Source organism: Protopterus annectens, chromosome 5.part1, assembly GCF_019279795.1.
Source record: "Protopterus annectens isolate FY-2018-M chromosome 5.part1, PAN1.0, whole genome shotgun sequence".
Classification (NCBI taxonomy): Eukaryota; Metazoa; Chordata; order Ceratodontiformes; family Protopteridae; genus Protopterus; species Protopterus annectens.
Window position 1 is genome coordinate 641,278,452 of NC_056736.1, and position 25,973 is coordinate 641,304,424.

General features: G+C 41.5%; 1 protein-coding gene across 1 annotated transcript in view; it reads right to left on the reverse strand.

The window, feature by feature from the left end:
- The window catches only part of MTUS2 (microtubule associated scaffold protein 2), a 3,916,139-nt gene that overhangs the window by 1,717,946 nt on the left and 2,172,220 nt on the right, over positions 1–25,973 (reverse strand). The window contains exon 6 of the mRNA XM_044073264.1: positions 18,106–18,312. Within this exon, the coding sequence (XP_043929199.1) occupies positions 18,106–18,312 (207 nt within the window). The remainder of the gene's footprint in view (positions 1–18,105; positions 18,313–25,973) is intronic.

A 25,973-nucleotide genomic window follows, 5' to 3' on the forward strand; every position in this document is an offset into this window, starting at 1 on the left:
GAAGGTAGGCAGGTGAATAGCTTGGTTCAGTGAGACCCTGGATACCACCTTTGGCATGAATGAAGGATTGGTTCTCAGTGAAACTCTGTCCTGATGAAAAATAAGAAATGGTTGTACTGTCATGAGGGCCTGCAACTCAGATACTCTTCTTGCTGAGGTTATGGCCAGAAGGAAGGCAGTCTTCCAAGACAGGAACTGTAGTTCTGAAGATGCTGCTGGTTCAAAGGGAGGTAGAGTTAATTTTTCCAACATGAAGTTAAGGTCCCATGTAGGCACTGGTGGTTTCCTTGGAGGATTGATGTTTTTAATTCCCCTTAGAAATTGCCTTAGGAGAGGATGTGAGAAGACAGGTGAATCAGTATTGTATTCTGCTGAAATTGCTGAAGCATGAATTTTTATGGAAGAGTAAGAAAGGCCATTGTGGAGCATTTCTGCCAAGTATTCCAGGATATGTGCCAAGTTCATCACTGTCACATCTAGGCCCTTTGTGGTGTTCCAAGTGCGAAATCTTTTCCATTTTGCTGAATATGCCTTTCTTGTGGAAGGCCGGCGAGCTTCCATGATGATGTCCTTCACTGTCTTAGATAGCTTATCCTGGTGAGGAGTCAAGGTATTCTCCAAGCTGTCAGCTGCAAGGTTTTCAGGCTGGAGTGCAGAGTTTTGTAATTGTGTTGTGTCAGAAGAAGTGGCCATTGTGGTAGAGGCCACGGTTTCGTGCATGTCATGCTCCTTAACAGTGGGTACCAGTGTTGTCTGGGCCAGTCCGGAGCTATCAGAATCACTTTGGGCTGCTCTGTCCTGATCTTCAGTAAGACCTTGGTCATTAATGGAAGAGGTGGGAATGCATACACTGTTAGAGTATTCCAGCTGAAAGAGAGGGCGTCCACTTTCCATGCTTGTGGGTGGTATGTCCTTGAGCAGAATTTCTTCAGCTGATGGTTGTGGTGGGAGGCAAAAACATCTATGTCCGGCCTCCCCCATGATTGTGTTATCTGAAGGAAGATGTCTGGGAGCAGCATCCATTCGTGTGGATCCATGATATTTCTGCTTAGGCTGTCCACCAGTATATTGTCTTTTCCTGGCACAAATTGGGATTGCAGCTCTATATTGATTTTTAGGAAAAGTTCCCAAAGATTCATTGCCAGCCTGCAAAGAGGGTAGGAATGGGTACCTCCTTGCTTGTTTATGTACCACATAACTGTGGTATTGTCTGTCCTTATTAGCAGGTGTCCTTGATGCAGAAAATGTCTGAAGGCCTCGATTGCATGTACTGCTGCCAGCATTTCCTTTTGGTTTATGTGCATGCGCAATTCTTTCTGTGACCATAGTCCTTGGATGCATCTGCCCTCCATGTGTGCTCCCCATCCATGGTCTGAAGCGTCCGTTGTAATGGTTTGGCTGATTATTGGTTTGCTGAAGGGCAGACCCCTGTTTGACTGGCTTGCTTGAGCCCACCACAGAAATTCCTTTTGAAGGCATGGAATGAGTGGTATCAAAGCTTCTAGGCTGTGACTGTGCTGACACCATAAACTCCTTAGGTACCATTGTAGTTTCCTCATATGTAGCCTTGCTTGTGGAATCAGAAGAATGCAAGATGCCATGTAACCCAGGGCCTGCAGGATTTTCCTTGCAGTCAGCTGAGTTTGTTTTGTCAGATTTTCGAAATAATCCAGTAGTTGTCTTTGTTTTACCAAATTTTGTTGGCTGTCCGCTTGTATAAGGCAGTCGTCCAGATATGGGTATATTTGAATCCCCTGAAGTCTGCAGTGTGCAATTACTGATGCCAGACATTTTGTGAATACTCTGGGCGCAGTAGATAAGCCAAAGGGCAATGCTGAGAATTGATAATGCTCTGAACCTACAAGAAATCTGAGGTGTCTTCTGCAACTTTGTCTGATAGGGACATGCAGGTATGCCTCCTTGAGGTCTAGAGTTACCAGCCAAGACCCCTTGCCCAGCATGGGAAGAAGTTGCTGTAGGGTCAGCATTTTGAATTTTGGCACAATGAGATAAGTATTCAGTGCGGACAAGTCGAGAATAGGCCTCCATTGTTTTTCTTTTCTTGGGACAAGGAATAGTCTGGAATAAAATCCTTGGCCTTGTTCTGTGAGAGGAACCTTTTCTATAGCTTTCATTTGCAATAGGTTGGAAATTTGTTTTAAAGCCTCTGCCCTTTGATTCGGTGGCAGGTTTGGCATGCCTCTTCTTTTTGGTAATGTATGAAAATGGAACCTGTATCCTTTGTCTATTATTTGCAGTGTCCATTTGTCCCTTGTAATACTGTGCCAATTTTTTGAGAATAAAGATAGCTTTCCGACCAAAGGTGCTTCCAATTGAGCCCTGGTTGGCGGGGTCAAGGTAAAGTCATTGAGTCTGTCCTTGTGGAGCAGTTGTAGGTCCTGCACTACCTCTCTGGTTAGGAGGCTGCCATTAACGTCCTCTGTAGGAGCCTCTAGCTTGCCCTCTACCTCTGGCACGCCTGTTCTTGCCTCTTTGAAATCTCTCTGTGTCTGGAAAGGACCAATTCTTAGAGGGCCAATTTCTGCTGAATCTTGGTGGTTGGACCTGGAGAAAATCTTTGACTGTTTGTATAGATTTAGCCTTTTCCTCAAATTTCTTTAAGACCTCCTGAGCAGTGGAGCCAAATAACTTTTGCTTTTCCAGTGGCGCATCCAGAAGCTTTGCTTTAACATGATCTGGCAGAGTTTGTTCCTTCAGCCAAGCATGCCTACGTATGACTGCACCTGTCATTGCTGACCTACATGAAGCTTCCAATGCATCATAACCATACTGCAAGAAATGGTTGCTAACCTGTTGGGAGTTATGTACCAGATCCTGAAGTGACTTGCGATCTAGGGGTTCAGGTGAAGACAGTTTTTTATGCAATTCATCTACACAAATACTCTTATTTATTTATTTATTTTACATTTGTTGACCGGGCTAGTCTAGCTGGATACATGTCCATTTTCAGTAGAGGCCCGGGGAGAAAAGGTCCACAATATCAGAGGTAGTTAAACATAACATTCAAGGATAGAGTTATAGTTATTACATTAAAAGAGAAATCAGACATAGATGTTATACAATTGTTTAAAAGAAGTACAATACTTAGAATGAACTAGCATTAGAATTAGTCGAGACCTTAGGTTTGTGGGTTAGGTAGTGACTTTAGTGGGCCAGGAGAGTTTTAGTATTAGTCAGGATTAGAGCAAGGGCATAGGCATTGCGACTTTAATAGGTCTTTGAGGTGTTTTTTGAATTGGTGAAGAGAGGTCATGTGTCTTAGGTTATTTGGCAGGGCATTCCAGGATTTGCCAATGGAATTTGCATAGAGTGCTTCGCCTCCCAAGTTGTTAGCCTTGATGGTTTGAACTAGTAGGCTTTTGGATGACCTAAGGGATGTGAGGTTGGAGTAAGGGGTAAGTATTTTGTTCAGTGAGGGAGTTTTTTCTGGATGATTAATTAATTTAAATGCCTCAGTGAGTTGGTTGAGTTTGAGAGTGTTGGAGAGTTCTAACCATTCCAGGGTCCTTAGATTTTGGCAGTGATGGGTCCGATAGGGCATCCCTGTTATAAATCTGGCTATGTGGTTATAGGTAGTAGACAGTTTGTTGAGTTCCTTCTTGTTGAGGAAGGAGAATACAGGAGAAGCATAGAGGAGTGTGGACAGAAGGTGGGTCCTAGCAATAGTTAGTTTGGTGTGCGGAGTTAAGAAGGTTTTTATTCTATACAAAGACCCGAGTTTTTTGTTTACAGACTTAATGGTCAGACTGACATGTGTATCAAATTTAAGTTTGTTATCTATGGTCACCCCAAGAAGTTTGGTGTGGGAGACGGGTTAGATTATGATTCCATTGTTGGAGGACACGCAGAAGGTTGGGGTAATAGTATTAGGTGGTTCTTTTCCTTGGGAGGTATTTAGTGTGGGGAAAAATAGAAGTAATTTAGTTTTGGTTGGATTTAGTAGAAGCTTTAGTTCTGAGAACCATTTTTCAACTAAGGAGAAGCAATTTTGGGTTGCAACTTGGAGTTTGGCAAGAGAAACGTCCGAGCATATCAGGGTGGAGTCGTCTGCGTATTGAATGCAAGTGGCTTTAGGAATGATCGTGTGTAAACTGTTAATAACTAGGGAAAAGAGAAGGGGACCGAGGATAGATCCTTGGGGAACACCAATATTAGTGGGGAGTACGTCTGATAGCCTGTTTTGCCACTGAACTGCCTGCTTTCTACTCGATAGGTAGTCGTTAAACCAACTTATTGTTGATTTACTAAGATGAAAGGTTTGCAGTGTTTGTATTAGTAGTTGGTGGTTCATCATGTCGAAAGCTTTTGATAGGTCAAGAAAAAGCGCAGAGGAAATAAGTTTATTATTGCGGTTTTGGTTGATTGAATCAACAAAGGAGAGAAGAGCAGAGGTAGTGCTGTGATGGGGGCGGAATCCATGCTGGGTGTTAGGCAGGAAGTTATTTTGAGAAAGATGGGTAATGAGCTGTTTATGAACACAGCGTTCCAAAATTTTGGCTAGAGGAGACAGTATAGCTATTGGCCTATAGTTAGATGTGTCAGTGGAGGATCCACCTTTATGGAGAGGGATGATATAAGAGATTTTCCAGATTGAGGGGATAGAAGCTTCAGATATAGATCTGTTGATCAGGATTGAAACAGGGTAGGCAATGGCGTCAGATGCTATTTGTAGGTAATTGGCTGGGAGTAGGTCAGCAGCTCTTGGTACTGTATCATATGGAATTGACAATTTAATGCCCTCATAGAAAGAGTGGAAGAAGTATACACTTTTTTACCCCATCTCTCTAAAGCCCTGGACTCCCTTTCAGAGGGGAGTGGATTTTTAGTAGTGGCAGATGCAACCCCTTTAGGGCCCTGGGAAATAGTTTCAGGGTCAGCAGAGTGGGCCTTGTAAAGGAAATGATGTGAGTCTGGGACCCTGTAGTACCTATCGGGTTTGACAGGAGCCGGAGGAAGGGAGTCAGGGGTAATGCTAGACTCAGAGTACACATCATCAATGACATTCAAAACAGGAGGAATAGCCAAAGGTCTATGCTGAGGTAAATGCAAAAAAGTCCTTAATCTCTTCCTGGAATCAGAGAATTCCTGGCCCTGCCATTTGAAATGCTCTCTCATGGAGTGAAGGGTCTCCCCAAAGGACAGCTCTTCAGGAGGGGAGGCAGAGGGAATAGATTCCTCTGCATCAGAATCCTCGTAGGCCGTAAAGGCCTCCTCCTGGTAGTCTGAAAGAACAGAGCCATCTGAGGCCTCCTCAGAGGACTGGTGATCAGTGGGCTCAACCCTGGGCCTTTTGTCTAGAGGAGGTAGAGAGTCCCTGTCCGGATGTGGCTGAGAGCCCCTAATTAAGGAAATAAGGTCCTCAGCTAAACTTAAAATCTGTGAACCTGTAGTGGATCCCTGAGGAATAGCCTTGGGAGACAGAGATTTTGGCTGTTTAGCAGCTTTAGCCCTTGTGAATGCCTTTATGGACATGGATGCAGGAGGCCTGGCTGCTCCACGTGCTGGCGTAGTTTTGTCTAGGGAAATGGTGTCGGAAGTTTCCGGAACACCGGTTTCTGAGGGAAATTCTATAACCGACTCAGAAGAGGCCTCCGGGGTCGAGGTTGTCGGTTGTGCGGTTTCGACGGTCGGAAGTACCAAGGACTCGGTTTCAGCTGAGACCGAGACACTCGCGGTAGGCCTAGGTGTGGTTTCAGCCAAAACCACGGTCTGCATATGTCGGTCCTTGTCCTTCCATTTTTTGGTTAAATGGGAAGTCGGAGTCTCCGATGGCATATTGTAACAGTAACTAGCCCCAAAAAATTCCTCTGCAAACTCTGCCCGACGCCTAAGAGTGCATCGGTTGAAGGAGGCACAGGCTGTACAGGCCGAGACGTCGTGGTCTGGGCCTAGGCAGGGGAGGCAGTAAGAATGGAAATCCTTATGAGGTATTTGTTTCCCACAAGTTAAGCAATTATTAACTTTAAGCGTTTGATCTGACATCGGCTGAGGCAAGAAAGAGTCCACAACGGGGTACTTAGCTTTTGAAGTCTTCGGTACCTGAAGTTACAGGAGCTGGCCGACCGGCACTTGCGAACTGCTTCTGCTTCGGGCACCACGCGGCAAGAAAGACGGAGGAAGATGGCGTCGGCTGACGCTTTTATACCCCAGGCGCTCTGACGTCAGGGAGAGGGCGACATCAGCCGACGCCGGACCCAGACTTTGGAATCCGGCTGACCGAAGGGCTGCCTGAGGCAGGACAACCCATATGTAAGGACTGCAGATGCATCCTTGAAGGACATCATGTTTGTTTTATCAAAGAGTACAGTATTGCATTTTTTTTTACATTTAGTTTTAGTCTATGATCCGGACACCATGAGTCTGTGAGGGTCAGTTCTTTTGGAAGATGCAGGTGTCTTCCAGTGAGCTGATGACTGTTCCAAACTTACAGTCACCAGCAAACGTAAGAAACCAGAGACCCTTACCACCAGCTTTGATTTAAGCAAAGTAGATACCATAAAGGTATGATCCCTCTGTGAAAAGTACAGTTTTGTACCTACCATAAATGTAGATGTCCGATAGGCATACATCTGCAGTCCTTACAAATGGGTTGTCCTGTCGTCAGGCAGCCCTTCGGTCGGCCGGATTCCAAAGTCTGGGTCTGGCCTCGGCTGGAGTCGCACTTCACCCGACGTCATAGCTGCAGTTATTCGGGTATAAAGGCATCAGCCGACGCCATTTTCCTCAGTGTTTCTTGCCCCAGATGCCAGGTGCCCTCTAGGAAGGCTAAATTTGGATAAATGCAAATGGTTCCAAATAGTAGAGAGCAAACAAAAATAAGCATGTATGTACATATATACAAACAAATACACCATAATAGATTCCCCAGCTAGCTACAAGATGGGCAAATACCCTAGGAGTACCACAGAGGGAAGGAGGGTGGGTAATCCTGACTGCAGATGCATGCCTATCGGACATCTACATTTATGGTAGGTACAAAACTGTACTATGTCCTTCAAGGATGCATCTGCAGTCCTTACAAATGGGTAGAATACCATAGCCAAACTGGGGGAGGAGGAGAAATAAGATTATGGTGTAGTTAAGATCCCTTGCAAAACAGCAGTGGCAAAACCTGCTCGGGATCTGGAGTATAAAGGTAAATTATAATGCTTGGCAAATGTATGCACGGAGCTTCAAGTAGCAGCCTCTAAAATGTCTTTGGTAGCCACTCCTCGTAAAAAAGCTGTGGTAGTGGCTGTAGCCCTTGTAGAGTGAGGCCTGAAGTTTTCTGGACTTTTCTTCCCATGGTAGGAGTAACAAAATCTAATGCAATCTCCTATCCACTTAGAGATTGTCTGTTTTGAAATTGCTTTTCCTTCCATTCCTGTTGCATATGCTACCAGTAGCTGGTCAGTTTTTCTGTTGCTCTTGGTCCTGTCCAGGCAGTAACGTAATTGTCTATGTACATCCAAGGTATGCAACAGTCTTTCTCCCCTGTTCTGTGGGTTGGGAAAGAATGTAGATAGGTGGATAGCTTGATTTAAAGATACCCTGGAGACCACCTTTGGCATAAAAGTAGGATTAGTTCTCATGGACACTCTATCTTGATGGAAGATCAGGAAGGGCTGTACTGCCATTAATGCCTGTAGCTCAGATACCCTTCTTGCTGAAGTGATTGCAAGCAGGAAAGCAGTTTTCCATGATAAGTATTGTAATTCTGCTGTTGCTGCTGGTTCGAAAGGAGGTAGTGTCAACTTTTCTAGCACAAAGTTCAAGTCCCATGTTGGCAATGGTGGCTTCCTAGGTGGTTTTACATTTTTAATTCCTCTCAGAAACTGCCTGAGCAGAGGACGTGAGAAGACTGGAGGATCCAAGTTGTATTCTGCTGAAATGGCTGATGCATGAATCTTAATGGAAGAATAGGACAGGCCGTTGTGGAAGAGCTCTGCCAAGTATTCCAGGATGTTAGCTATGTTTACCAGTGACACATTCTCTCCTTTTGCTGTACTCCAAATGACATATCTTTTCCATTTTGCTGAATAATTTTTTCTTGTTGAGGGTCTGCGAGCCTCCAAGATAATGTCTTTAACCCTTTGAGATAAATCTGGGTTATTTGGTCTTATGCAATGTTCCAGGCAGCCAGCTGCAGTGTTTTCAGGTTTGGATGCAGGGTTTTGAAGTTGTTCTGTGTTAACAGCAAGGGAACTAGGGGCAGAAGCCATATTTGTTCCCGAGACATACTCCTCAGTAATGGGTACCAATGTTGCCTTGGCCAGTCTGGAGCTATCAGGATGATCCTTGGACGTTCTTCTTTGATCTTCAATAGCACCTTGTGCATCAAAGGAAGAGGTGGGAATGAATATGCTGTCAGGTTTTTCCAACTGAAAGATAGGGAGTCCACTTTCCAAGCAAGTGGGTGGTACGTCCTTGTGCAGAATTTTTTCAGTTGGTGATTGTGCGGGGATGCAAATAAGTCTATTTCTGGTAGTCCCCATTTCCTTGTAATGGTTTTGAAGATGTCCGGATGCAGCATCCATTCGTGGGCATCCGTGGCAGTTCTGCTTAGGATGTCTGCTAGTATATTTTCTTTTCCTGGCACAAAAATTGCTTGTAACTGAATGTTGAAGCTCAGTGCCACATTCCAGAGTTCCATTGCCATCCGGCATAGAGGGTATGAATGTGTGCCTCCCTGTTTGTTGATGTACCACATAACTGTGGTGTTGTCAGTCCTTATCAGCAGTTGACCCTGTCGAAGAAATGGTCTGAATGCCTGAATTGCCAGTTTTACTGCCAGCATTTCCTTTTGATTTATGTGTAGGTGCAGCTGGTCTTGAGTCCATAAGCCTTGTATGCACTTGTCCAGCATGTGTGCCCCCCAACCGAGGTCTGAAGCGTCTGTTGTGATGGTCTGACTTGGTTGAGTGCTGTGGAAGGGCAGTCCCTTGTTTGTTTGACAGGCCTGAGCCCACCATTGGAATTCTTGCTTCAGGCATGGAATTATTGGAATTTGGGTTTCTAGGTTGTGCTTGTGCTGAGACCATAAATTCCTTAGGTACCACTGTAACTTTCTCATATGTAGTCTGGCATGTGGAATCAATATTATGCAGGATGCCATGTAACCGAGAGCTTGCAGGACTTTTCTTGCTGTTAGCTGGTTCTGGTTTGTTAATGCCATGAAGTAGAAAGGGAGTTGCTCCTGTTTTTCTACTGTCAGGAATGCCATTTGTTTTGATGTGTCCAGATCTGCACCCAAGAAGGTTATCGTTTGGGATGGTATCAGCCTTGACTTTTTTATATTGACTGTGTATCCCAGGGCTTGTAGTAGATGAATGACCCTTTGCAAATCTTTTGTTAATTTGCTTTTGTTGTCCGCTTGTAACAGGCAGTCGTCCAGGTAAGGGTAAATTTGAATTCCCTGAAGCCTGCAATGAGCAATTACTGATGCCAGGCATTTCGTGAATACTCTGGGCGCAGTAGATAAGCCAAAGGGCAATGCTGAGAATTGATAATGCTCTGATCCTGCAGGAAATCTGAGGTATCTTCTGCAATTTGGTCGTATGGGGACGTGCAGGTATGCCTCCTTGAGATCTAGAGTTACCAGCCAAGACTCCTTGCCCAGCATGGGAAGAAGCTGCTGTAGGGTCAGCATTTTGAATTTTGGAACAATGAGGTATGTGTTTAAAGTGGACAGGTCGAGAATAGGCCTCCATTGGTTTTCTTTTCTTGGTACCAGGAAAAGTCTGGAGTAAAATCCTTGTCCTTGTTCCATAGATGGTACCCTTTCTACAGCTCTCATCCTTAGTAAGTGAGTTATTTGTTCTACAGCTTCTGTCTTCTGATTTGGAGGTAGGTTTGGCATTCCTCTCTTCCTTGGTAGAGTATGGAAGTGAAACCTGTAACCTTGGTCTATTGTCTGTAAAATCCATTTGTCTCCTGTGATGTAATGCCAGTTTACTGAAAATAAGGATAGCTTCCCGCCTAAGGGTGCCTCTAGTTGTTCCCTGGTAGGCGGTGCCAGAGCCAAGTCACTGTGATTGTCCTCGCTGGTTGTTAGCCTGCCACTGACGTCCCCTGTAGGCACCTCTGGATTGACCCCTGCCTCTTGAGCGTCTATTCCTGCCTCTCGGAGCTCTGGAGGTGTCTGGAAAGGACCAATTCTTGGAAGGCCAGTTCCTGCTAAACCTTGGAGGCTGGACCTGCAAGAAATCCTTGACTGTCTGGACAGATTTTGCTTTCTCTTCCACCTTCTTCAGCACCTGCTGTGCAGGGGAGCCAAACAAATTGAGCTTATCCATGGGAGCATCTAGGAGCTTTGATTTAACATGGTCTGGTAAGGACTGTTCTTTTAACCATGCATGTCTTCTGATCACTGTGCCAGTCATGGCTGATCTAAAGGAAGCCTCCAGTGCATCATAGCCGCATTTTAAGGAATGATTACTGACCTGCTGAATGTTATGTACCATTTCCTGTACAGATTTTTTGTCTAATGGTTCATCTGAGGACAGTTTTTTAGTTAACTGGTCTAACATAAATTCCTGATACTGAATCATGTGGAATTGACAGTTCAAGGCCCTAGCTGAAAGAATAGCAGAAGTGTAAACTTTTTTACCCCATCTCTCTAAGGCCCTAGATTTCCTTTCAGAGGGAGGGTTTTGGTAGAGGTAGCTGCTACAGCCTTGGGTCCCTGGGAGATAGTTTGGGATCTGCAAAGGGGCCTTATACAAATGATAATGTGTGTCCGAACCCTGTAGTACCTATCGGGCTTAGCAGGGGCCGGAGGAAGAGAATCAGGAGCAGTACAAGCATCATTAAAAGCATCATCCACAACAGTAAGTACTGGAGGAATGGCTAAAGGCCTATGCTGTGGCAAATGCAAAAAGGTTCTAAGCCTTTTCCTAGAGTCTGAAAAATCCTGGCCCTGCCATTGAAATTGTTCCCTCACAGCATGCAAGGTTTCCCCAAAAGAAAATTCCTCAGGCGGAGAGGCAGAAGGAATGGACTCTTCTGCATCAGAGTCCTCATAAGGAGAAAAAGGGGCCTCTGGAGGGTCTGAATTATCTGATTCATCAGAGGAGCCATCTGAAGAAACTGGCTCAGGGGGCTCTACTCTAGTCCTCTTCTCTGGAGGTGGGTGAGAGGCCCTGTCTGGATGTGGTTGGGATCCCTGGATCAAAGAGATGAGATCCTCTGCTAGACTAAGCATTTGTGAACTAGAACTGGGCCTGTGAGAGGGGGTCTTAGCAGGCACAGATTTGGTAGTTTTTGCTGCTTTAGCCCTGGCAAAGGCCTTAATCGACATGGATGCAGGAGGCCTAGCAGCTCCATGTGCAGGGGTAGAAATATCCAAAGGGATAGTATCTGATAAATCCTGTGAACCTGCAGGAGCAGGTGGGTTTTCAGTAGCAGATTCAGCCAAGCTGGATGAGGCCTCGGTAAGTGGCAAGCTTTTGGCCGAAGGAAGAACCGTGGACTCGGTTTCAGCTGAAACCGAGACACTCGCGGTTGGCTTAACCGCAGTTTCGGCCGAAACCGCGGACCGCGAGTGTCGGTCCTTTTCCTTGCATTTTTTAGAAATTTGTGTAGTCGGAGCATCCGATGGCATAATGTAAGCAAAAGCGGAGCCGAAAAACTCTTCAGCAAATTCAGACCGACGTCTAAGCGTTCTCGGTTGAAAGAAGCACAGGCTAGACAAGCTGCTACGTCGTGGTCTGGGCCTAAGCAAGGTAAGCAGTAAGAGTGGAAATCTTTATGAGGTATTTGTTTCCCACAATTTAAACAGTTATTCACTTTTTCTGACATCGGCTGAGGCAAGAAAGAGTCCCCAACAGGGTACTTAGCTTTAGAAGTCTTCGGTACTTGTAGTAGTAATCTCTGGTTCTGACCGACCGGCACTTGCGAACAGCTTCTGCTTCGGGCGCCACGCGGCAAGAAAGACTGAGGAAAATGGCGTCGGCTGATGCCTTTATACCCGAATAACTGCAGCTATGAAGTCGGGTGAAGTGCGACACCAGCCGAGGCCAGACCCAGACTTTGGAATCCGGCCGACCGAAGGGCTGCCTGACGACAGGACAACCCATTTGTAAGGACTGCAGATGCATCCTTGAAGGACATCATTGGGAATACCACTTGTGACAAGTCTTTTACAGAATAGTGTTCCACCACCCCTGACTGACTGGGATCTGCCTGTAAGTTAGTTAACAACATAATACGTTAAATAAAAGCTTAAGTTAAACTGGGTCAGTTTTCCTACAATGTTACATTGGGGAATAGTAGGAAAGAATTTGGACATATTCAGGTGGAGAGTACACATGACGTTGCTTTCAGTCAGTACTTCCATAGCTCTCAACCTTCCATCACCAAAAGAGGAACACCACTTGTTACAATGTGGAACAAATGGGCAAAATGTGGAACACTTACTAACAGCTTAATTTCAACAAGGAAGCTCATAGGAAGCTTAAATATGCTATTGTCTACGTATAAAAAGTTGTTTTGGTGAATTAATATGATTTAGTTCTACTTACTAAGGATATCTGTTAAAAATGCCTAACACTAAATGTGTGACAGACTCTTTTAACATGGAACATTGAAGAACATGAACGTTTTAAGACCCAAAATGAGGAACATTCTTCATAATGACATACACTTGAGAGGTATGAGTGCTTCTGTGGCCTTGTCAAAGAAATTCACCAGGTTAAGTAGGCAGGATTTCCAGTGCATGGACTTACGTGCTACCAATATCCTTATTTATGAATTCCATGATTACATGTCCCATTAATTTACAAATGATACTAGTAATGTCTTTTGGCTTTTCCCGGTTAGGGGTTGCCACAGTGGAACTCCGGTCTGCTAATGACTGGCAGTGGATTTTTACAGTGCAGAGTTGCCAGCCCGACGTCCAACCTTTAAAGAAGGCACATCTATTCAAGCATGCACCTACCTGCATGTCTTTATATGTCACACGACCACGGGGAGGACATGCAGACTCCACACAGAAGGCGCTCCAGCCAAGAATCAAAAGGGAGAACCTCTTGCTGTGAGGTGACAACGCTAACCACTGCACCACCGTGGACTTCACAAATGATACTGGTAAGGCTAATTGGCCTGCAGTTCCTAGGAATAGTGATGGAGCCACCAGTGTGCAGGTCTACCACAAATGCTGTTCTCCTGACCACAGGTACATACCCAGTGATCAGGTGAAAACTGAACAGATTTGTGAGTGAGTTGGTGAGCCAGAGTTTCATAACCTGGACTGTTGTCCAGGTTGACAGATCAAGTGTTCTTAGTTTGGGAAAGGGCTTTGAGGACTTTTTCAATGTTAATTACTAGGCAGAGGGTCAGACAGGATGGTGTATTGGAGGAAACATGCAAAGGACATGGGAGAAGTTTAAGATAAACTTGTCTGGCAGTTTATTTACTAAGGCAATAGCTCTCCAAGGATGTTGGCAGAATCCATGCATTTGGATACAAGTTCAGTGCAGTTCTCAGTACTGTTTCTAAGGTTTCTGAAATAGCTGAAGAATGACTTGCAGTTGTCCTTGTGTGATGCAGTAATATTTCATTTATATTTTGCTTTGTGAGTTTTGATCCTTCACCTTAGTTCTGTACATACCCTTATGATGTCACTTTTTGAGTTAGGGATTTAAATTTATTCTTTAGAGTTAAACGTTTTTTCCTCTTGCTGTAGAGTTTACTGATACTGGAGATCCACCACATGGGGTTTGTCTTTTTTAACTTGGCATTCTATTTGTGGTGCAAGGGGACACATGACTTGATGCAGGAGTTTAGCTAGGAACAGAAATCAGTAGCATATGCTGCTGTTTTAGCTATCGGGTTCTCGTGGGTGTAGAAAATCTATAACTCCTTGTGATGTCAACTAGCCGTATGAAGTTAGCCTTGGAGAAGTCTCTGAAGGCAGAGGGATTTGAACACATCTGGGGCTAGGTTCATATGGAGAATGTTATGGCACCATGCTCTGATTTCACCAGCGATGCAGTAACAGTAGCTATGGAGTACACTGGAGCTACGTTTGTAAAAAACAAATCAAGTTTCTTCTGAAATGGCTCCTCAATAACAGACAGTGGCACCAAAGCAGCCTTAGCTTTGTCTCACAACTTTACCAGCCTTTTGACTCTATGCAGACATCTTGCAGTACTCTCTGTCATCTATTGTAATGATTGGCCAATAAAAATTGTGCACAAGCCTCTCTTTTGCATGCTTTATGCCCAGTTGACCTAAAAAAGGAATATCATGTGCTATTTACCAAAGTGCCTGATAATACCCAAGGGAGTTACATACTCGTAATGCCATGTATAAACTTGTCTGTTAACCTATCTTAACTTACGTATCTTAACTTCTTACTTCTGTCATTTCAGTCTGATGATACAGTTAAAACTTTCAACTAAACATCTAGCTGTTGAAATCAGCACTACAGTTAGATTACTAGCCATTAGTAACACGTGCGATTCTTTCCATATAACTTGCATTCAAGCTTCTGATTAATGTGAGAGCTACAAGTGTTCAGTAGAACAAACACTGAAGTCTCAGATTTCCTCTCAGCTCTCACATAATATAGTGAGAGATATTCAGATACTCGAGATCAACAAGATTTATGCCCAACTACATTATTCAGCTTTTACTGTTGGATGACTGGTGAATCAAAATTAAAATCGGCCAGCATTTTAATCTGAGCATAATGAGTGTGTGTGTGCATAAAAACGTATAATACACAATATTCCATTAATATGCCACCTACTAAGTCCATATAGTAATACTCCAGTCTAGCTCAATTCATCACACTAACATCAGCTATTAGATCATGCAACAGTGTTAACAAAGATACATTCATACAGACTCTGGTCATCTCATATCGTGCCTATTCATGTGCCCCTTCAATAGTATTAAGCTTATTAACACAATTATTTGTTATTCTGTTTGATGTGACACAACCATCCAGTAGTGAATACATTGATATATTAGAATTCTTTCAGCCCTTAGATAGTATACTGACAGATTTTCAAACACTCATGGTAAACTGTATTTCAGCCTACTTGCATTATTCAGTTTACTGTTTTGTGACTGATCATTCATATCAACCAGCATTTCAGTCTAGGTAAAATGTATGCAGATATTGCATTAATATCCTGCATATTAAATGGAGACAATATTTAACACTCAGCTCTAAATTCTTTAGTGGACACACATGCACAGTTTGAAATCTGTGTGTAAATTATTATATTAACATCCTTGAAAATTGCCTCAACATATTATAAGCATTAGTAGTCTATTAACTGAAAAGTACTTTTGCATTAACACTGAAAATGGTGGCAAACTCACAAGCTAAATCCAGCAGTTTTGTCATTTCACTTAAAAGTAGTACTTCTCTACTGGATTATGCAATGATAATGAACTTGCAGGCTAATCCTAATTACCAACATTTTTTTTATCCATTCTGTAACTAAAAAGGAAACTAACAAATTTCTATTGCAAATGGTTTAAATAATACCTGCACAGTATTAACCAAGCTTGGTAATGGAGACAGTCAAGTTCTTTACGGACAGTTGAAAGCAGCTGTTGTACTTGCAAGTGATCTAACAGTGTCACAGTGTCACTGTTACCTGAAGTTCCACCGTAATCATTGCTCATATTTCTGTATTTTTTGCTTGTGGAATGTTTTGTATTCCACCCAGGCTGAAACTGAAATTGGTCAGTATTTTTCAGCGCACTACTTCAGTAAACAAATATAAATAAATAAGTAGATTTGAAACTCTGGTAGGGGAAGGTACAATTTGTCAAGAGAGTTTGTACTCACAAGAGTCAAGAGTCTGTATACACTTGCTTGCAGTGTATGTTTGCCAATTTCTGGATGTGTAATTCAATTCTCCCAGAATGACTATTATAGGTTGAATAGTTAGGGACTGTACTTTGGTGAGGTGGTAGAGGTTATGGAGAAAGCCCTGTAGTTATCAAGGATATGACAGATGAACTTACGTACAGATACCAGAATATGCAGCAGATGACAGTGAAAACAAATATAGACACTCCCATGCTGGTACAACAGCCACTCACAGTAGGGGTCTAAATGAATGACAGGCATGGAGTGGAATCACATCTCAGTAATTATACAAATGTGAATGTTTTCAAGGGTCACAAAGCTTCTAAGGCAGGCAACTTACTGTTCAGGTTTCTAGTGTTAAGCAGTGCCATGTTAATATTGGCTTGACTGGACTTTATTAGACTGGTAGATGCAGAGGAGATTGATGCTGCCTAAAAAGTACTATAGGGGTACATAATATCTTGGCTAATATGTGGAAGCCCTGTGGGGAGAGATGCAGGCCATCCGTATTGAAGTAGGTAGGACTATCTACCATCACTATCCAAGCTGATGCACACTGGATGCCCCTGGAATGACACGAGTTATTGAAACAGTTGCTTCTGTTGTGACATCTTACATGGTAATGGCAAGATACTGCCAGAGACAAGTTGCTTTTCTGTTTCAGAACCATATAAAAATAACTCATATTTATATTTTCCAAGTTGATGAATCAAAGGTGTTTCATGCCCACATGTGCAACAACCAGGTCATAAGCATATTAAGGGTGAAAACATCTAACAGCCTTTGGCAATATTGTAAATTCTAGGAACATAGAGACAGCTGTTACTCTTCCTTGGCTTAACCTGGTGAGTGGCCATTTTGCAATATAATCAGTATTTGACAATGACCTCAGTAATAAACTGCAATCACTTTTTGTTTTCAGTTTCATGTAGTATATACTGCAGCATGCTGAAACAATATCTGCATTAAATGTGCTATACTATTTAATAATAATACTGCAAATGGCCTGACACTTTCAAATATGAAATTACATAATAATGAAATGATTAACTTTGTGACCTCTAAGCATACTAACGTAGTAACCACTTTTAAGATGATATATTTCCTTTCAAAACAGATTCTGAAATATTTGCAGTATATTCACATGGCAGGATTACTAAGGGGAAGACACAGTGGATGACAGTACCCCTTTCAGCACTTTACTATTATTCAGATAAAATGTTTTACTAGGAATGTATGTTTAAATTTTTATTTCATATGCTTCACACTTCTGAATATTTAAAACCATCTGTGCAATCTAAAATTCTCTGTTATCTATTTTTAATCCTTGGATATCATGGGTTAAACATTCAGTCACTCAGCTGTCAGTTCCAGACTAAGCACTTAAATTCCCCCCTTTTAAGTGAATGAAAGAATGGATTAGTTAGCAGGTCTGCTATAAAGACTACATTACAAAACATCTTTAAGCAGTGCTCCTGACTTTTAATATGTACCATAAACAGCAGTAATGCAGGGAACCATATATTACACATGTATCTGAAAATAGACAGACATTACAAAAATTCAAAGAAAGAGAAATGTTGAACTGTTTCTCTTTAGATTAATGCAAACTTCTGACCATGTGATAATGTTAATTGGCAATCCTGCAGTATTGTTCAAGTTCCTAAAGCTGTCAAACCATATTAAGAAGTCTATGTAAACAGACCAAATTTAATTAGCAGAGATTTAAAATTAGATCATGACTCACAGCAGATAAATTTAATCCACGAAGATCAAAATAACAGAGGCCTACCCTTGATTTATCATGCAAATGAAGCGTACTGTGCCACTATTTAATTAACCAATGAATGACTGTTTATTGCAATTTAAGCAGTACTAATGATTATCCCAAATATAATGCATATATTTTTAGTTAAAAAAGGTAGTATCAGCCAAGATGAAGAAGGTAGAATTATCATGCAAAAAAGTATGTTCTAGATTATAACCTACACTAGCAAAGATCTTTTAACAGAGCAAAAGTCTTAAAAGCACATAATTCTGGGATTATTACATTTATGAAGTACATTCATAAAACACCAATTATTAATTTATTTACGAGTGATCTATGGGGCTTAAGTTCTGAGTCTACGGACAACTTAACCTACTAAAACAAATATATTTTTAGCAACCACTTAGCCTATAAAGTATTTTTAATAAAAGAATATCAAAATAATTATTCATCCATGTACCATATAGTTTAATAACTAAAGTCTGCACTTATTTATTTAACTTACGGTTAGTTGTTTTGCTTGGATCACTGTGAACACTCTCATTTGACTGGTTACTTGATACAGAAGACACACTTGAGCTACGCACAAACCCAAAGGCTGCTAACTTTGCCACTGATAAGCGTGAGTAACCAGGCGGTCGGAGGCCAGATGGACATGGCTTGGGAAGGTTTGATCTTGCAGCATTCAAAACAGAGCCTTTATTTTGTTCCACTGCAAAGAAAACAATTCTTTAAATAAGAACACAGCACAGTGTGGGACAAACACAAAATGCCATCAGACACTGAGATAAACACGTTGACTACACTTTCATTATTTTGTTTTAAAGTAGCCCATGTAGGTAAACTACAAGAGGTTCCAAATCACAAAGGAAAAACATGCAACCAATTACTATAAGCATAGTAACAAAGACATAAATAGTATTCTTTAACTGTTAATGCTTTTAAATAATTAAGTTACAAATCTGCCAGTATAGACAGAATGAAGTAATTCAGATTTACTTTTCCTTAATCATTATAGTTCTACACATTAAACTTTTTATGAGTCACATGTTGCCTAGTCATGATGTTACACTTTCATCGAAGATGACATTGTTTCTTAATTACATCCTTGAAAATACAAGGTCAGCATGTAGTCCTTTCCTTATTGGTTTGTCTAACTGCATTTAAAAGTTCAGATGTCTTTCAAAACTGCTAGCATAGAAAATATGCAACAATGTACCCCGTATTATGAATCTACATAGGTTTATAGGTGTTTACTAGGTGAATGACCACTAGGGCCCCTATAACCCTAGCCATGCAACCCAAATCCATCCATCCATAACTCCTTTTCACATTTTTAGACAGGGGTTCAGGGTGTCAGTTCAAAAGTGACAAGCATCTAGAGCCAAGGTTCACACAGCTGCGTGGTTAGCCATGCCACGGCCATGTAACCCAAATGTGATCCACAGATATGATTTCTGTAGAAGGTGATTTACTGACTGCCTCTGTCCATCAGAGACATATGTGCCAGGCCAGTAGTGAATTTCTGATTATGCATCCATTGGTCCAAGTTGCATTTAAATAGGGCTAGGGACGAACTCTGCTTCACATGGATGGGGAGCCTGTTCTTGAGAATGAGAATTCTCTGAGAAAAATATTTCATTCTCCAACATGTCCTATTTATGTCACAAGCACAATTTAGGTCTTTCTTTCTAATAGTTCTGATGCTGTTTGTTTTACGAATGTGCGAAAGATTCATCAAAGCAGGGTTCAGGGATGCCTTATACACCAGGCAAGAATCACCTCTCAGTAGTCTCTATGATACAGAGTAAAGAGACAAGGCTTTGAGATGATAAGAGCAGGACATTTGTGGACATTCCAATTGCTGCATTTGTCTGGTCAGGTATATAGCAAAGGTGGCATTATACTCTATGATGTGTCTGATGAGGGATGAGTACAAAGGTGTGATGACCTCTCTGAACCTAGATGCTGTGCCCTTACTTATAAGTTGAGCAACATAAAAGGATTTTTTTACTACTCTGGACACATGTTGGTTGAAGGCTAAGTTACTATCTAAAACAGTTCCCAGATCCCTGATGGCTGAATCAACTTTTAGGGGTATATTATTAATTACATAGTTACCCAGGGTGGCTGACTTCTCAAAAAGTACTATAATGCATTTCTTGGCATTAAGTGTTAAGCCATGGCTTTGGCACCAAGCATTTGTCTATATTAAACCTTCCTAAAGGATGTTCTCATCTTGGGGGGGGGGGGGATTCAATGACTGCTCCCAGTTTGCAATCATCTGCAGATTTGGTCAGCCAGAGGCTTTTAACATTGGCTTTGACCTTCGAGAAGTAGATGCCAAAGAAGAGTGGGCCAAGCACACAGCCCTAAGGGACTCCATTGGTGACTGTCCTCTTTGCGAAATGGCCTCACTGATCCTAACCTCTTGGATCTTATCTGTGAGCCAGCTGGCTATCCAGTGTGTTACAAAGGGATTTACACCCAGTTCCACAAGTTTGTTAGCAATGTCCAAGTGGAGTATTGTATGAAATACTTTATCCAGATCTAGTTAGGCAGTATGCCCTGCCTTCCCTCATCCATTTCCTTAGTGATTGTTTCAAAGAAGTTCACCAGGTTCAGTAAGCATGGCCTTCCTTGGACAAAGCCAAACTTGGATGGATCCAGTGTCTGAAGGTTTCCTATACCTTTGTTGATAATCTATATAATTCTTTCCATAACTTTGCAAATAAGACTAGTCACGATAATACATCTGTAGTTTCCAGGATGTGCTGAAGGTCCTCCCTTATGAAGCGGGATGACTGTCACAGTCCTCCATTCTCATGGTACAAAGCCTGTTTTAAGTCTATGGTTAAATAGTGACTCCAGGTATCATAAGTCATATTTTAGACTGTTCAGAAGGCATCCTGGGATGTTATCTGGGCCCAGTGAGGCCCTGTTCTTGGCTTTAGTGAGTGTAGCCAGGTCATGCTACCTAGTTATAGTTGGAGGGGTTATGTTGGGGGTGATAGGGGGATAAAGTTGAAACTAAATTTGTCCGCTAACAGGTTTGGTTTTTGCCAGCTATTTGCTGCCCTTTAAATTTCTGGCATAGCTGAAGAAGTTCTTATGGTTATCTTTCACCTGGGACACTATCCTAACATCAAAATTTGATTTTTTGACCTAATTAGCCCTCTTTGTTATCTATTTAGTTTGATGAGAGAGTTTTGATTTTATGGAAATTATCATTTCTAATTTTTGCAATAACTGTGTTTCCCTTTGTTGTATATCCTATTTAATCTGGAATGATAGCAAAGCAGTTTGTTTCTGGCGCTAGTTCTGGGCTTACTTCTGGAAGGAACAGCAGCGTCTATGTAGTCACTGACATGGTTGTACAGAGTTTCTGAGAACAAATCAGTGTAGGTTGCTGTGTTCTCAGGGTTTGCAGGGGCACTGAATTTTGACAAACCATCACTTAATGAAAGGTAGTTTATCTTGGAATAATTCCTAAATGTTAATGGTTTTACTGGGGTTATAGAGATGATTTTGATTTTGAAGGAAGGAGCTTTATGGTTGGACTTTGCCAGTGAGAATGAGACATGGGGGAGGGTGCAGCATTCTCCCACATTTGAGACTATGAGGTCTAGTACACTGGAGCCTCTAGTGGGCAGTTCCACTATTTTGTTAAGGGTGCTTGTATTTACAAAGTCCAGCAATCTCTGTGCCTGCAGATTTGAGGCCGTGTAGGATTCCACGTCTACAGAGGGTAATTGTTTTCTCCATTGAGTAGGCTGTTGGGTTATATGGAGAGAGTCTTCAGCAGGTCCAAATATGCACTGTGAGCTTCATGGAACATAGAGGGTGACCTATAGTGGCTAGGATATAGTATCTATGGTGAGTTGCATGTGGAGGAACTCCAGCACATCATCCTGTTTTTTCAACTTAGAGGCATGTTTGCTACTGATGTGTACTGAGACACCTCCACCTTTCATCCTTGTCTGTGAAGTTACTGGTCTAAAAGTATGAAAGGTACTGAAACCTTGCAGTTCTGGGGCACCCTCTACAGCTTTTAACCATGTCTCAGTAACTGCACAGATATCTATATTCTTGAGTGCAAGTTGGGTTTGGAGTGTAGTTATTTACTCAGGCTCCTGGCATTAAGCAGTAACACCTTGAGGTTCAGTTGAGTTGATTTTGCAATAGTTGAGAGTCGATTATCCAAACTAATTGGGACCTAGGGTAGTTCAGATAATAAAACTGTTCAGATAATTAAACATACATTGAACCAGATAAAAAAAAACTGCAAAAATCTTGCTTTTTCTGCATAATTTTGCAACCATTCAGTGATGCCAGTGGAAAATAAAGAATATTTTTTTACACGAGTGGGCTACAAGCTCAAAAAACATGCATAAGCGAATAAGTATAATGTTTACATATTCAGACTTTATGATTTTTCCTACCCTAAAACTTTGGAAGACTGCATTTGGATAAGTGATGTTTCTGATAATCAGCTCTCTGCTGTACGTCAGTTGGTTTATCTCTTTGTCATTGCTTAAAAAAAGCCCAATGGGTTGGATACATTTTTCACCAGTATTCAACACCCTAGAGGGGACACGTGCAGACCATCCTTGGCAAAGCAATGTGGTCTGTTACCCATGTCCTCCCAAGCTGATAAATACTGGACCCCCTTATAATGATTCCAGAAAGACAGTCAGTTGTTAAAATCAATCATCTTTTGCTTATATTGTGGACAGGGTTGCCAGATGTCCCTATTTGGGTGGGACTGTCCCAAGATCAGCAGCCTGATCCCGAGTCCCTCACTGCCAGTTTAAATCCCGAGCAGAATCCGCTTTGTTTTTTTTTTTTTTTTTTGATTTGCCCGTATACTGGCATACGGGCCAATCAAAAATTGCTAAACATGGAGCTTCTTGTGTTTAATGCGGAAATCGCAGTTCCGCATTAAACAGAAGTAGCTCCGTGTTTAGCAATTTTTGATTGGCCTGTATACCGGTATACGGGCCAATCAAAAAATTGCAAAACAAAGTTACTTCTGTTTAATGCGGAACTGCGATGTTTCGCATTAAACAGAAGTAGCTCTGTGTTTATTTATTTTTGATTGAAGTGGACCAATCAAATAAAAAATAAACACAGAGCTACTTTGCTTTTTTTTTTTTTTTTAGTGTTCACTTACAGTGAAAGACCTTTTTTTTTTTTTTTAGTGTTCACTTTGTCCCTACCTGAGCAGTCGGAAATCTGGCAACGCTGATTGTGGACATCCTTGGAAATAGCAATATGCTGCTCAGTGTTAGGCTCATACACAGTCTAAGAGCTCCATGATGACTCTTCATATATTCCAGGAGAGGTACATCTCAGGTCATTTACACCTACATGGACTACGATGCAATGACTGAGTGCATGTGTAATCTGGAGGATCCTGGCTGTAGATAAGCAACTAACCATTATCTTCTCCTTGCTCAGCTTGGTTAGAGGGGCATCAGTATGTCTTACAATGCAGTCTCCTATAACAAGAGTCCTGTGAAGTGGTTTTGCTTGCCTTAGTGGCTTAGTGTTTTTGGCTCCATTGAGTGTGACGGTATATGCAATGTTTGGTATTCTTTTTTTCTGGGTGCCTTAGGTTTGCTGAGGCATAACTTTGACAACAGATGGTCTAGGGGATATCTCTTGTTTAGGAAGACAACATTTAAGTGCTTCAGCATACATGTGCTGTGTGCTATGTGGGGTGGGTGTTGTGTGTGTTTTTGGCAACCTCCTGTTGCGCTTGAATGTGAGAGTTTAGCCTCTTGTGTCATTATGTACGCACACCTCTCGCATATTGTGCCTGTTTCTTTAAGGATTAAGTGACTGCTGGTAATCATGACACAAATGCTACATTGTCTCAAGTTACCCATATCTACCAAACTGGTTATAGAGAAGTTAGAAAATTGCATATCTTTGCTGTTCATTCTTTTGACTGGCAAGGAACAAAGCAGTGATGTAATGGGGTTAGAAGTCTATTAAGGGTGCTTTGCTGATGCAGATGAATAAGGGTGTTTTACTGGGCAGATTATACTAAATAATACTAAAGTCTACTAACTTTAATGTTTACATGATACTAAGTGTGATTTATTGGGGCAAATTATGCTAAACAGTACGAAAGTATACCAACTTTAATGTTTACAATACTGAATTCTGGTAAATCTAGAGGTATTACCACTCAATACCCAACTAACTGCTCTAAGCTTGTCTTATGTGCTGCTTTATAGGGTACAGTTTTGCAGACGTTCTAAAGTTAAAATTTGCTTTCCAGGATGGAGCTATAGAAAAGGATGGGTAGGAAGAATACTTAAACAGCAAAGCAAGAGGGGAGGGAGAGACTTCAGAAATTAGATTATCATAAGGGTTAGAGCCTGAGGCCAGAGGTACAGCCTTATAAAATCACAACAGTTAAAGGGTTTAAGGAAGAAGAAGGCTATCTACAAAGGGATCCAATCAAATAAAGCCAATACTGGAGCTCTTGCAGGCATTTTAGCTTACTGTCTCAATGGGGGCAAGGGTAGACACAAAACAGGAAAACAGAAAGGTACTGGAATGCAACTTCTTGGAGCTGCAGGTTAGACTTTCAGAAACTTTAGCTTAATGTCTCAGTGGTGGGATGGGGCAGATACAAAGAACATGAACAGAAAGCCACTAGAATGCAAATTTAAGCAGGTAAATGATAAGCAGAATATAAAACTGCAGAATCAAAACTGTAATATCAATAACTGAAATCACAGAGGCACAAATCCTGGAGTGGAAAAAAACAATACTCTCACTACTGAATTTTACTACAGTTTAAGGCATGAGACTATGCAGAAATTTACCACTAACACTGTTTATGGAAAAAATCAGTAGTAAATGACCACATAATGCTCAAATCTGGCAGTGGTCCACAATTCTGCCATAACTGTGAATGAAACTACAAGGCTAAGACCCAGCAGGGTTTAACATACATATGACTAGCTTTTAAAAGTAATTCTACTTGTGGAGACAGAAGTGCAGTATAATATATAAACACAATCTCACAATTGCAAATTAAGCTACAAGACTAGATCCCAGAGCAAGCAATAGTGCAAACAAACATGGAAAAAAGCTAAAAAGTACAATGAAGTATCATCACACAGGTGCAATTTAAATATTTAAGCAGAACTGAAATAAACTTTTTTTTCTCTTTCCTTTTTGATGAAAAGCTTATTACTCACAGTTCAGGGCTTAGCACACCTCTAAGTCTTTCATAAGAGACATGCCGGTATATTTTATACCATACTGACTTACAAAGTATATTCCACAAGATCTGCCACTTAATTCTCTCACCCCATCAAAAAAATACAGGACGCTACTGAAGCGTGTAAAATGGCTACTAGTACAGCATCATACAGGCCATCTCATACTCACATTAATATATAGCATCCTACATAATAACTGTTCAGTTATACTGAACTCCAAAGTGCCTATAAAAATACTGCATACCAACTATGGTCCTTTACAAACAATGCAACAGTGCTCCAAAAAGATACAAATAACAACCACTACCAACCATGCATTCTTTTTCTAGGCCACAAGATGAAGGGGATCCTCACTAATGAGAATAGAAAGTACCAACTTCACAAAGAAGTCTGGCTAAAATGATACATACATACATATATATATATATATGTGTGTGTGTGTGTGTGTGTGTGTGTGTGTGTGTGTGTGTTATGGGAGTGTAACATCTCCTTAAACCTGGGAAATGCTGATCCACAAATGAACAAACCTTAACTGTTGAAACAACAAAACATCAATCCACAAAGGATCAAAAAGTATACAAAGCAGTTCTTTGCAGGGGCAATCTTCCCTGCATCCTCCATGCCACCTTTTAATTGCAGACACACAGACACACACACACACACACACACACACATATATATATATATATATATATATATATATATATATATATACCGACTAAGATTGTACTAGAGTGGGGAAAGGGCATATTCTGTAATACTCACAGCACTGCAATCTCATTGTGAAAAAGCCATTACTTTCAAATCAGCTGTACTGGCGTTTTCATTCTTCAATGAAAGTGTACATCAATGAATGATTTTTACCTATATCCATCTATATTTTTTATTTATTTATTTATTTACTGACATTTGTTAACCGGGTTGGTCCTGCTGTGCTTTTGGGCCCCTTTTCAGAGGGGACCTGAGGAGAAAATCTCCATAATATATGATATACAAATACATTACAAGTTTAAACAATTGTACAGTCATTAAGTCGAAGATAGTAGATTATACATATATACAAGTTAAACAGAGTGCAAATACAGTAGTGTGTGTGCAAATGCATCAGGCTCAGAGGGAAAGCAAACAA